At 47.6% G+C, this 13,233-nt stretch overlaps 1 protein-coding gene across 1 annotated transcript in view; it reads right to left on the bottom strand.

Moving 5' to 3' along the window:
• The window catches only part of LOC147727224 (annexin A1-like), a 109,999-nt gene that overhangs the window by 82,047 nt on the left and 14,719 nt on the right, over positions 1–13,233 (bottom strand). Inside the window, exon 2 of the mRNA XM_086961274.1 lies at positions 6,462–6,532. Within this exon, the coding sequence (XP_086817400.1) occupies positions 6,462–6,530 (69 nt within the window). The 5' untranslated portion in view covers positions 6,531–6,532. The remainder of the gene's footprint in view (positions 1–6,461; positions 6,533–13,233) is intronic.

Here is a 13,233-nt window from a genome sequence, read left to right as displayed (position 1 = left end):
GCTTTGCAAGTAAACCCTCTATCATGTCCTTTAAGGTCTTGTTAAATCTTTCAACCAGACCATTGCATTGTGGATGGTAGGGCGTGGTGAACTTGTAGTTCACTCCACATAGCAGTTAGGTACCCCGACAAAGTTTGCACCTCTGTCTGAGACAACCTCCTTCGGAAAACCCACTCTTGAGAAAACTCCCAGGAGGGCTCTTGCCACAACAGGTGCTGTTGTGGTCCTTAGGGGAATAGGTTCTGGGTATCTGGTGGCATAATCCACTACCACCAGAATAAACCTGTGCCCAGATGCGGTTTGGGGATCCATTGGTCAAAAATTGTCTATCCCAACTCTTTCAAAGGGAACCCCCACCACAGGTAGTGGTATTAGGGGGGCCTTTGTGGTGCCACCCGATTTGCCATTGGCTTGGCAGGTGACACAGGAGCGACAAAACTCCTTGGTATCTTTTGACATGTGGGGCCAGTGAAAGTGAGGGACAAGCCTGTCCCAAGTCTTGTTCTGGCCAAGATGTCCTGCTAAGGGAATATCATGGGCTAAGGTAAGAAGGAAGCCCATGAATGCCAAATGTATGACCAACCTCCTGGAAGCACCAGGCTTGGGGTCTCTAGCCTCTGAATAAAGGAGCCCTTCATCCCAATAAGTTCTATGGGTACCTGTAGCATTCCAAGCAGCAGCTTGCTGTCTGAGGGGTTCAAGAGAGGGGCAGTCCAATTGCGCCTGCCTCAGGTCTGCCCTTGAAGGTCCTCCTGTCCCAAGAAACTCAGCCTGATCAGGTTCAAGCTCTTCTAGGACAGTCTCACAGTCAGCTTCCTGGGAAGTCTGATCCAAAACATCTAAACCAGCAAAACAAAATCGAGCACAGTGTCCACAAAAATACAGGAGGCAGAGGCAAAAAGTCAGGGGAAACCACACCAAGGATGCCAGGTCTAACAACTCCTGTGCTTTTGGCCTGTGGGTCCTCTCCTGCTTCAGAGGGCTCCCCTGCTTGCTCGGGGGCTGCTCTTATGCACCTGCTTGTGTCAAGTTTCTTGGACTTGACAAGTTATTTGCTCTCTACGCCAGTTGCAGCTGCCAAGGCTTGGTGGTACTCCCACTGGACACCAACCCCCTGGTTCTCAACTTCTGACATGTGACAGCTCATGCACAGCTCGGTCTTACTCTGGTGCCTGGTAAGCACAGCTGCAGCGACAAGGTCACCGCCAACACTTCTGAACTGTCCAACATCGGTGAGCAATGCTCTTCCATGTCTCCTGGTCACCACTAAAATCGCCATAAGGGTTACCTGGATTGGTGCAAGGTTTTTCACTTAAATAAGTGTGCACCATAAACTGAGCCAGCCTCACACGTGTGGTAAGTGGATAATTAAGTTACCAGTTCCCGATTAGATTAGAGCAAATTCTGAAACTTTCCCTCACTAAAATGTGAGGCAAATGCATGTTCCTACCCAAAGTAGGATGTCTGCAGGGCATTTTGGGTAATGAAACAGAGGGATCCATAGAAGCCAACACCATGATGTGTAGATGCAATGTCATTAAAATGATTTTCCTCCCTAAGGTTCTATACCATAGGTCTTCAAACGTTCTGATGCAGAGACCCCCCTGTCAAAAACCTTTAGGCGTAAGGACCCCTTCCTGACGAAAATTTCTAGAACTTGAGCCTCCTCATTATTGCTAACTTTCGACAACCATAAAGGCCTCCAATTCCCCCAGCAAATCATTTATACATTGGGGAAATAAATTAAACCGTGTTTAGCAAACCAAAGGTCACTGTTTGGGGCGTGGTCAAAGGTGTGACTAAAAACAAAGGGCCTCATTTATGAGACACTGGCGTAGGGTGGCGCCGCAAGTCTTCTTGCAGCGCTGCCCAAGGCCAATGTGAAAGGGCAGGAAGGCACCTTATTTATGAAATGTCCCCCTATGTTGGCACACAAATTGCTGCCTAGCGCCAACGTAGGACGGATGGTTTTTGTGGAAGGGGCACCTTCATGCACAAAAACAATCCTGAGAGGGGTTTTCCCCTCTTTCCATGTGTGTTGCAGAATGCAGCACACATGGAAAGAGGAAAAAACGAGAAGAAATTAAAACATTTCCCCCCGGTCACGCCTGCTGTAGGGAGGCGTAAGGTTTGGCACTGCCCCAGGTTTACATGGTTTTGTAAATCTGGGGCAGCGTCAAAATCCATGGGCGTTGTGTGGGAACACCCTCCGCAATGCCTATGGAATGCCTACTTGACAGAGTAAGGCAACACAGCGACTTGCGCTGGTTTGTCTTACTCCATATCTATGAGGCCATGCAAAGCCATACAGGGTGACTTTGCCTCGCCTCAGATAGGATTTAGATGCTTGTGCCACAAAATGACGCTTCAGTGGCGCAAGCCTCTCATAAATCAGCCCCAATATATTTTGTTCATTTTTAGGTCTTTCACCATCAGGTAGCTACATACAAAATAATGGGTAGCTTAAATGAAAAATACGTTTAAAATGTTGTTACTCAATGGTAAATGCACTCACTATACAGTACACTATGTAACCTCTATTATTTAATGCACTGCATAGGTCAGTGTGTAACCAGAGAGCCACAGAATTAAAATTGGTTGGTGCAGTGGAAAAAAGTGACTTGTGTATTTTTAGTGCTTTGAGGTCACAGCCTGTGACAGAAAGCACTGTGAATTCATAAGTCATTATTTTTATACTTGCTTCCAAAATGTAGATTAGTGTAATATCAGACAGTAAGTAATGCATTTTTTTGCATATCTGTCCCTTCAGTACCTTTTCTGGGGTACTAAGCGCTGTGTAAATACAGTTTGTTAAAAGCACTCACTTCACATCCCAGTTGCTAACCACCACACAAAAAAACATTTGCAAGCAGAAACCATGGCATGGAGGCTTTGTTTAAGGATCGTTTTACCCGTCTGTTGGGCCTCTTAGTTTTACATCACATGACACTCCATTCACATCAGCTGAAGCATTTTAACTGCGCAGTTGTGTTTGTCCAAAAGGAAGAGCACATTTTGCATTCCAGGCAGAAGTTAGGCCTGGAAATGCGCGACCCCCTTCCCAGGACTCCAGGCCCCCCCTGGGGGTCGCAAACCACAGATTGAAGACCTCTGCTCTATACTGTTTCAGAGCTATCCCCTTGCTGATGGACCAAACCTGGTTTAAAAAGCTAGATCGGATTGGATCTTGGTTTCTATGGGCAGGGAAACGCCCGAGAAGGGCTCTTAAGTTTATGACTCTACCCAGACACAGGGGAGGGTGGGCAGTACCTAATTTTCAAATCTATTACTGGGCTATTGCATTAAAAAAAATAGGAGAATTATTGGATGGAGGAATTTGGGACGGTCCCGATAAGTCAATATATTATTTAATCTACGGGACAGAGGCTAGGGGACTTTTGTCATATAGACTTTCTTATTTTAAAAGGCTGAGTTTTAAGTTTTTGCTTAGTGCCTTTTGAGTCTGGACGGCGGTCCATAAATTGTTTGGAATCGGACGGTTTCACATATACTCTTTCGTAAGGAATACTCTTTCCAGAAATTGTGTGATGCGTATTTTAAAGAGAACAAACAATTTTTTAAATATTTACAGATTAGAGTTTCTTTGTAGAAGAACTATTACTTGGGCACATATTCCGTTCGAACAGCTGGATAGGTTTATGTTTGTATCTATCCTTGGTACCTTGTCTGGAGCCACCAGTGAAGGGTGGGGGTGGTATAATAATGAAAAGAGGACTTAAGGCATAGTGGTTAATTGTATTTTTTTCGTTTCATCCGTTTCTATGACCGACGTCCTAAAAAAAAAAAAAGATTTAAAAAAGGGGAGAAGGAAAAAAAAAAAAAAAAAAAAAAGAAGCCAACACCATGGATTTATCAGTCTCTAGGTTTCAGGAAGTCCAAGGGCCATAGGGTTCCCAGTTTGACAGCTGACCCAGAGCTTGATTAGTGCAACCATTCACCGGTGCAAGTGAGAAACTTTGGTTTTATCCCCTCTCTGCTAGCTCCTATGTCAAAACTACAAAAAAAAGGAATCCAGATTTCCCTGTTATGAGGCTTGAGATGCTCTAAGCCCCAGGGAGGAAATTACTGTTGGGCCTGTTTGGGAGTGCAAGGCATGACGTCTGGGTGGGTCACTCCAACCATTTTATTTCTGACCATTTCTCCCTGGAGTCTAGTAGGCTTTCAGCCTCTTGAGGAAGATCAAGAGTACACCTCCTCAATCTATCCCCAGGGTGGTCTGGGGGGGGGGGGTGTCAGGGGGGAACGCAGAAAGATTGTGGTCAGTTCTGGGACACAGTCAAAGCCAGATGCCCAGGTGGGCTGCCACACCACTTATTTCCATGCCACATATGGGGCTTACTTGGGAAGACAGATTGGGGGTAAAACCTCAATCAGGGAGATCCTGCTCTCTGGTGGCTAGTAGGCTTACTGCCCCACCACCTATCTAGGCAGAAAGACAGCGGTGTCCAATGGGAGTGGTGGGGGGGTGGTGGGACAGTTAACTCCAGAAGGGCTGTTTTGCTCCTAACAAACATTTTCCTGCAATCTAGTTAGTTAGATCTCTACTTGGTAATTAGCCCCTGGGTATTCCTGAGCAGGGATCCACTACTGTCCCCTAAGTGTTGCCTCTCCCATCTTTAAGAGTGCTTGGGAGCAGGTAGTTATGCCCCCTTCCTCCCCCCAGCACTGATCAAAATTAAACCACCTATGGACTGGTTCCACTTCTAATTTAAGGACATCGCAGTAGCTGGAAGAAAAAAAAATATAGAAGAATTATTTCAGGGCCCAAAGGAAGTCTATCCTCCGCATTATGATTTTGCTTTTCTTTTTTTTTTTAAGAGAAAATCCTTCTGGTGCAAGCAATAGATTCATTTTCTCAGGCAATACAGTGGACAAGACGTTCACATTCCAAGGGACATGTAAAAGGTTCATCTGGGCTACTTTTATTGATTTTTCTTACTAAACTTAGTGCGGGCCATTGACATTCATCGGAATCACTTGTTGAACAGTTGATCCTCGTCTCGCCACCCCCAGCCAGTCTAACTTAGTCTTGAGCTCTGCCCAGGTTAATGAGGTGAAGACAAGGATTCCCAAATCTCCTTTTTATATACATTAACTGTCCAGTCATTTTAGGAGCATGCCCATACCAAACATTAAGGCTTGGGGCCACTAACCTCTCACCTAGAGATAGGGTTCTTAGAAAAAGTGCATTGGTTATATTTTACAAATATTTGTTAATTTTCTGCCACTATAAATGAAGCAAATATTCTAGCTTTGATTTGCAATTAAAATATATATATTTTTTTTTTACAAGCTGTGCATGTCACCACATCTTTAGCACAATCCTGGTTGCATTTCATCACAATACATCACACACAAATTTCCCAATCAAGTTTATCTAAACGTGCAATTAAACAAAGCCATCCCTTTAATATGAAATATTGGGAGGGTTTGTGATCTGAATCTCACACATCCACATGAGACTGGCTCTATTTCGGTATAGGTCACTCACATTGCTTGACTATCGTGGGTCCAATACCCAATGTACGTGGTCTCCAAAGATCATAGTGTGACCATCAGTGTGGGAGGAGACCATCAGTGCCACAAGGGCTTGCAGTTAAAAATCACTGGACCAAACAACCATGCTGGCTACCACCACAAGAGGAGGAGTTTGGTGCACCATTTAAAGCAGATGGGGCTGTAGAGAACAGTCAGCCAACGTAAGGATTTAGGGTAGGGTCAAACCATCCACCAACCAATTGGAGCCTGGAGTAGAGGGGTGGTTCCTTCATTCCCCTATACAATACTCCATCCTTCAGGCAGAGTGGGACACAACCAACCTCTAATATCCATAATCACACTTGCACCTTCCCATTTAAAAGAAGAGTAGCAACCTTGGGAAATTGAAAGGTGGTTAGATAGAGGGCACAATGGAACTCAAACCCATAATCCACCTTCTCCCTTTACAGGCCACAAAAGTTAGGCAGAACCCTCATCCATTGAAAAATTAGATAAAAAGTACAAGGTTAGAACAGAAAATATTAAACTTATCAGATGAGAAGACTGGATTAATAGTTTAATTGTTTAGTTATGAACACTAAAAGCCATTGAAGACCTTTATGTGGGAAGAAGGTCGGACTATTAGATTCTACACTAAAGTCAGACTGAGAAATCCTAAACCCTGAACATCCTGAAACCCTGTGTGTCCTGTCATTTGTATACCCATTTCTTTCTGTAAAGAAAGACTCATAGTTCCTTGTAACTATGTCCCATTGCAATGCAAGTTCTGATCCAAACCAAACTTCGACAACTGGAGCTAGTATAAATGGCATGCATCAATTTATCAATGGGTATCAACGTTCCTGAATAATATTCTTTCCATGCGTAATATTTAATTTCACTACACCAAAACAAGGACTAAAAACAAACTTACGTAAACAGATGTAAATAATTATACTTACACGTTGAACTATGTCTGCATGGGTATCCAGAAAGCAAGCTTCCCGAAGAAAAGTAGATACAATGCTCATTTCTGTATGAAATAAAGTAAATACTCATGATGTAATATCACATTTCAAAACAGAACAAAATTCACGAACTAACCTTACATTTTAGCATTTAGTGGTGCCTTAGATGTCAGATTTTTTTTTTTTTTTTTTTAAAGTAATTTTTATTGTAGACATACTTTACACAGGCCAATAGTTGCACATATTCAGCATCATTCACAGTGCTACAGTCAGGTTCATCAACTTCTCGTGAACACAGCCTGCAGGCCCACATCCCGGGGGCCGGGCGGCGGCAGTAATTTCGCACCCCCATGCCTGGTTGCTCTTCCTCAGGAGTATGGACTCGGATTTGTGTGTGCCTACTTTTCCGTCCTCGCCTAATGAAACCCCGAACTCCCCCCCCCTAACTTGCCCCTCAGTCCCAAAAACCCCCTATCCCTCCCCCCCCTGTTCCCTCCTCCCCCCCCCCCCCATCATCCGCTCGGGAACCTCCCGTTGTGTAACTCTAACCTCGGGATCCAGGCTTTCTCCTCCACCGGTTCTCTTAACACCAGATTATTGTACTGTGCTGACCCCTGCCACGTCTAGGTCCTCCCCGTCATCCACTATCTCACTATCCCTGAGGCCTTGTACCATTACCTCCCAGGCCGTTGCTTGTTCTAGCGCCCTCTCATTAGCTGTTCTACGCGCCATCTGATACCTATGCGTGCTATCACAGGCCGCCCACTTCAGGAATTAGTTGTTCCACCGCCTATATGTCGGGCTCGCCCTTGCCTTCCAGTTTCTGGTTATCTCACGCTTGGCTACCATTAAACCCATATCTATGAACTTGCTCGAGAGCTTGTTTTTGGGGGTGTGTGGAAACCAATGCAGGATGCACGCCGCTGCATCAAAGTCAACAGTCCGGTCCGTCACCTCGTTCATGGATTCACCCACGGCTCGCCAATAGTCTGATAGGGCCGGGCATGACCAGAGCATATGCACCAGCTCGGCTCCATCTGCCGCGCAGCGGGGGCACCTCGCATCAGTCGCGCCAAAGTACCTCAGGATTCTCCCAGGGGTCATGTACGCCCTGTGCAGTATGTAATCATGGATAACTTGAAAACGAGCGTTCCTTGTGCTATTACGCGCCCTCCGCACCAGCTGCGCCCACGTCGTGTCCGGGATGGGCTTACCGAGGTCAGTTTCCCATTTGAGTTTTAGTGCATCGAGAGGCGGCAGGTGCTCGTGGAGCATTCTGTTGTATAAGCAAGATACCGCTTTCACCGTTCCCGCCGCCATCATGGTGTACTGGCACGCCATGGCCGTCTCCGCCTCCGCCAGTCCCAGTCCCCAGTGTTTCTGCATTGCTCTCGTCACAGCTGCATGAAGGAGATAGCCCCCGCGTGGGAGGTCAAAGCGTTCCTGGAGGGCCGAGTACGGGAGGAGCTCCCCGTTTTCGAAAAGGTCCCCTACCACCTGTATTCCTACCTCCTCCCACTGCTGCAGGCGGGACCAATCGCCTCCATGGGGCAATGCTGTCAGCATGCCCAGTGGCATCTCCGGGGCGTAGGGGTGCTGAATCCCTGCCCGCTTCTGTGCCCTGTTCCAGCAACGCCGAAATGTATCCTGTTCAAGGGACAGATCCCGGGTGGCGAGTTTCTGACCTAGCGCGATATAGGCTAGTATGTGTCGTGGCGTGCCCCGCAGTCGTTTATCTTCCGGGCCTCGGTAAACCCGAGCCACCTCTTGCGTGAAGATCTGCAATTGGGCAGCGAGATAATAGAGCTCGTAGTCTGGGAACGCCAAGCCGCCCTCATCTTTCGGGCGGGTGAGTGTCGCCAGCGCCACTCTACATCTGCCCGTCCCCCATAGGAATGAAGTGAGCTGGGAGCGAAGTCGGCGGAAAAAGGAGCTGGGGATCCAGATCGGAAGAAGTACAGCAGCCGCGGGAGGGCCACCATTTTTAGCAGCGCTATCCTACCAGCAATGGATAGCGGAAGTGTGGCCCAGAACGCCATGCTACCCTTCAGCCCCCTGACGCATCTCTCCACATTGCCCTCGAACAAAGCCGTCGCTGTGTGATAGACGTACACTCCAAGATAGTGGAGACAAGTCGGCTCCCAATGAAGCAGTGGCCTGTGTTCTGGGCGGGCCGCGTCCTCCTTCAGTGGAAAGAGGCTCGTCTTCGCCCAGTTAACTCTTAGGCCCGAGAGGTCGCCAAAACGTCCCAGCAGCTCCTCCGCCCCCTCGAGCTCAGTCGCGTCATTGTCCAGGAACAGCAGGAGATCGGCGTACAGCGAGATAAACTGTCGCCCGTCACCAGTGTGCACACCTGCGAAGTATCGCCCCCTGCGGGCTTCCACAGCCAGCGGTTCGATCGCTAAAGCGAACAGTAATGGGGACAGAGAGCAACCCTGCCGGGTGCCCCTCTCCACTGGGTATTGGTGGGTGCCTTAGATGTCAGATGTAACGCATCGATATAATATCGAAAAGGAACTTGTATTCATAAATGACAAAGTACTATTTCCTTCCTTTCTGGTCTTTTAGATAATATGCTAGCGATAGCAAATATCCACATTCCTGTGTCGCTATGTGCGACAATGTAAATTCACTCCTTATTTTTAAACAGCAAGCATTGTGGTTCTGACTACTTCGTTTGGAAGCAGCTCGGCGTGGGCTACTAATCAGCTGCTTGCAGCATTTAGTGTGAATTTACTATGCACGCTGTGAACCATGTTGGAATGGACCTAAAGCTTGTTCAGACCCTTTCTCTGTGGAGTCAGAAACCTAATGTACATAATTTACTTTGTCTGCTACTTGAGACAGAAAATCATGATTTTTATTGCTTCATTAAGGACAAACTTTCTCCCTCAAAAGGGAGATGGGGCAGGGCTATCTTAAGGCAGCCATGTGATCACAGCTAATCAAATTAATGGTAGTAACCCAAGAATGGTGAGAGCTGAATACACTGAATGGAATAATCACAGAGGTTCCGAAATGGGGTGGGGAGGGGCTACATTCCTGGAAAGTCTTCCTAAAGACATAGCCGCCGTTTTCTAAGATGAATCTGCACTGGTTATAAAATGAACTAATAACCAATTGATAAATAGAAAACAGGTTTTTTGATGGAATTGCCTGCAACCATAATGAATGTAGTAGGATTGGGGAAGCAGACAAATTCTATTATATGGAGTTTATTTTCACAGAGTATTAGTTCAAGAAAAGAAAAATGAAACCTAAAAAGAATGGGGATTGCTCTTAATAATATCGAGGGCGCTATTAACTCACTACTGCAGCACTTTATTTAGGGATATCGACAGCCTTAACACACAAGCCTCCGGTCACCAATTCGTCAAAAAGTGACCAGTAAATACAAAAATAGAATAGGCTACGGGAACAGCCCCTTACGGTCACCTGATTCAACGTATTTTTTTTTCACTGATTGACTAGGAGGTCCATCAAAAGTATGGTATATTGTAGATGGTCCCAATTGTGCTCTATTTGGTGATGAGGTACCAAATAGCCTACTTGTTAGACTGCAGATGTGACAGAATGTGTGTACTTTAGTTTATGTATTTACTATACCTACACAATTACATTTTAATTACTTTTATAGTTTATAGCTTTTTTGTTTTGGATGCATTTAGCAAAAGTATCTACTATGCAATAATGTGAGTGTTTGCCTTTTACATTCAAGACTTACAAAACAACTTTTGACTCCATTTTAGAATGCAGTTCGTCGAGGGCACAGCAACTATGCTAATTGAGACTGTTCAGCAAAGTGGAGCTACTCCAAGTGTCATAATAAGCTCATTTGAAACTCCTCAGACACACATATTCAAAACACTGCACAACGTAGGCCCCACCTACCTCAATAAAGTGATGTCCTTCCACCAACCACCCAGGCAATTTCACTTGACTCCTAATTACACAAATCCAACGCATAGACAAACAGATCAGGGTGGGAGTTCTTACATCACTTGTAAAGCGTGGAACATCCCACCGCACAGAGCTTCATCTTTTCTTGAATTCCGCAAGATGCTGAAGACCTGGCTTCTCAGTTAACCAAAGGACCCAAGGGAGGGCTTGCAACAGAAAGCTTCACAGCACCAGGATACCCCACGCTGGTGCATTTTACAAATACACATAACAGTACTGACCCTGCTCCTCATGGAATAATTCCACTCTGAACTGCCAGGAGCAACTCACTCCAGAAGAGAACACAAGCTATTTTCCACCTTGTTAGGATTCCTTTTTCAGGGTGGATTGAGGAAGGGGAAGAAATGGTTTGGTCGGAAAGAGTAGTATAGCTAAGGCTTCATTTTACAACACTGTTCGGAGGGAGGTGGTGATAAGATTAGGATAGGGACAGACCGTTTATTCCTTTCCAGTGTAGTACTGAGCAAAGCAAGCACTTAAGTAGCACCATTATTTGGAATCTAAAGAGGCTAAATGACTAATGTAAGATACATTGGTCTTTCATATAGGAGGCGAAATGGGGTGGAACTTACTCTCATACAACAGATGCACAGCTTTATTATTCTCAGCGACTGATAATATGAACTGCACAGGATGTCCCATTTTGGATGCATAGAGTACAGAGAAAAGGAAGACCAGAGTTTGTCAACAGGGTGTGGGGGGGAACTAAATTGCCATGAAATGGACCTCCTGAATATGTATGCATCCAACTGGATAGATGCGCTGTTCTTTCATAAAGCGCTGGAAGCTGTTTCCTGTACTTGTTGGTACATCTCCTGTGGGTGGGTGCTTTGAACTGTGTCCTGGACCCCTATCATAGCGCAGTGAAAGTCCCAGCCACAATTACAATATCTCAGTCATTAGGCGAGATGATGCAATAATGGAGTGGCCTATGTGCCAGGAGGAGACTACCCCCTGCTACGAGTGCATAGCTTGTGAAGAGCATGAATTGTGACTATCTGGACAGGACCCAGTCTGACCATTCTATCCCATGACTTGAATATTCACAGAGCAGACTCAAGTTGTGGATAAATGTGGCTTTTCTACAGCGAGGAACTGATGGATGATGGGTTAAGGTTAGACCAGCATGCAAATATTCCATCCTATGTTGCAACTAAGTGGGTTAAGTATCCTGTTAGTGTTGGGTGAATGGCATTCAACGCACACAACAGCAAGGAACTCTTCAACATCGTCAAAGAGCTATCCAACCCCAACGCCGGAAACAACGACCTCGCCCCTTCGCAAGACCTCTGCAACTCCCTCGCCTCCTACTTCCACAACAAGATCGCGGAAATACACAACAGCTTCAGCACTCAACCGACACACGCCACGACCGAACCACCGCCCCCCCCCCCCCACCACCACCCCCACCACCACCACCCACGCCTGGACCCCGATAGCACCGAAGACACCGTCCGCACGATGAACTCCATCCACTCCGGATCTCCAACCGACCCCCGACCTCACCACGTCTTCAACAAGGCAGACGCTGTCATCGCACCCCACCTACGGGACATCATCAACACCTCCTTCGGCACCGCCACCTTCCCGGAGAGCTGGAAGCACGCCGAACTCGGCGCTCTACTAAAGAAGCCATCAGCCGACCCCACTGACCTAAAGAACTACTGCCCCATCTCGCTGCTCCTGTTTCCTGCAAAAGTCATTGAGAAGACCGTCAAACAGCTGGCCGCCTTCCTCGAGACGAATGGATCCCTCGACACCTCGCAGTCTGGCTTCCGGGCCAACCACAGCACCGAGACCGCCCTGATCGCAGCAACCAATGGCATCCGAGCCCTGCTCGACAACGGAGAAACAGAGGCCCTCATCCTCCTGGACCTCTCCGCAGCCTTCGACACGGTCTGCCACCGTACCCTAGTGCAGCGCCTCAGCAACGTCGGAATCCAGGAGAAGGCACTGGAGTGGATCATCTCCTTCCCCGCAGGAAGAACACAGAGTCCGCCTCCCCCCGTTCAGATCAGAAGCCACCGAAGTCATCTGTGGCGTTCCTCAAGGCTCCTCGCTCAGCCCAACCCTCTTCAACGTCTACATGAGCCCCATCGCACACCATCACAACCTCAACATCTACGCCGATGACACCCAGCTGATCCTCTCCCTCACCAACGACTCCGCCACCGCCAGAGCCAACCTACACGATGGGATGAAAAAGGTAGCCGAATGGATGAAGAACAGCCACCTGAAACTGAACTCAGACAAGACGGAAGTCCTCATCCTGGGCTCCTCGCCCTCCGCCTGGGACGACTCCTGGTGGCCGCCCGCCCTGGGCACCGCACCCAAACCGACAGATCACGCACACAACCTGGGCTTCATCCTGGACTCCTCCCTCTCCATGACCAGACAAGTCAACGCTGTCTCCTCGTCGTGCTTCAACATCCTGCGCATGCTACGGAAGCTCTTCCGGTGGATCCCCACCGAGACCAGGAAGACTGTCACCCAGGCCCTCGTGACCAGCCGCCTGGACTACGGCAACTCCCTCTACGCCGGAACCACCGCCAAAATCCAGAAGAGACTCCAGCGGATCCAGAACGCCTCAGCACGACTCATCCTGGACATCCCCCGCCGCAACCACATCTCCGGCCACCTGAGACCTGCACTGGCTCCCGGTCAACAAGAGAATCACCTTCCGTCTCCTCACCCACGCACACAAAGCCCTACACAACCAAGGTCCAGGATACCTCAGCCGCCTCAACTTCTACACTCCCAAACGTCAGCTTCGACCGGCCACGCCCTCGCCGCCGTCCCCCGCATC

Source organism: Lissotriton vulgaris, chromosome 3_1, assembly GCF_964263255.1.
Source record: "Lissotriton vulgaris chromosome 3_1, aLisVul1.2, whole genome shotgun sequence".
Classification (NCBI taxonomy): domain Eukaryota; kingdom Metazoa; phylum Chordata; class Amphibia; order Caudata; family Salamandridae; genus Lissotriton; species Lissotriton vulgaris.
Note: the sequence above shows the minus strand (reverse complement) of the source record. Positions and strands in the feature narration are given on the sequence as shown.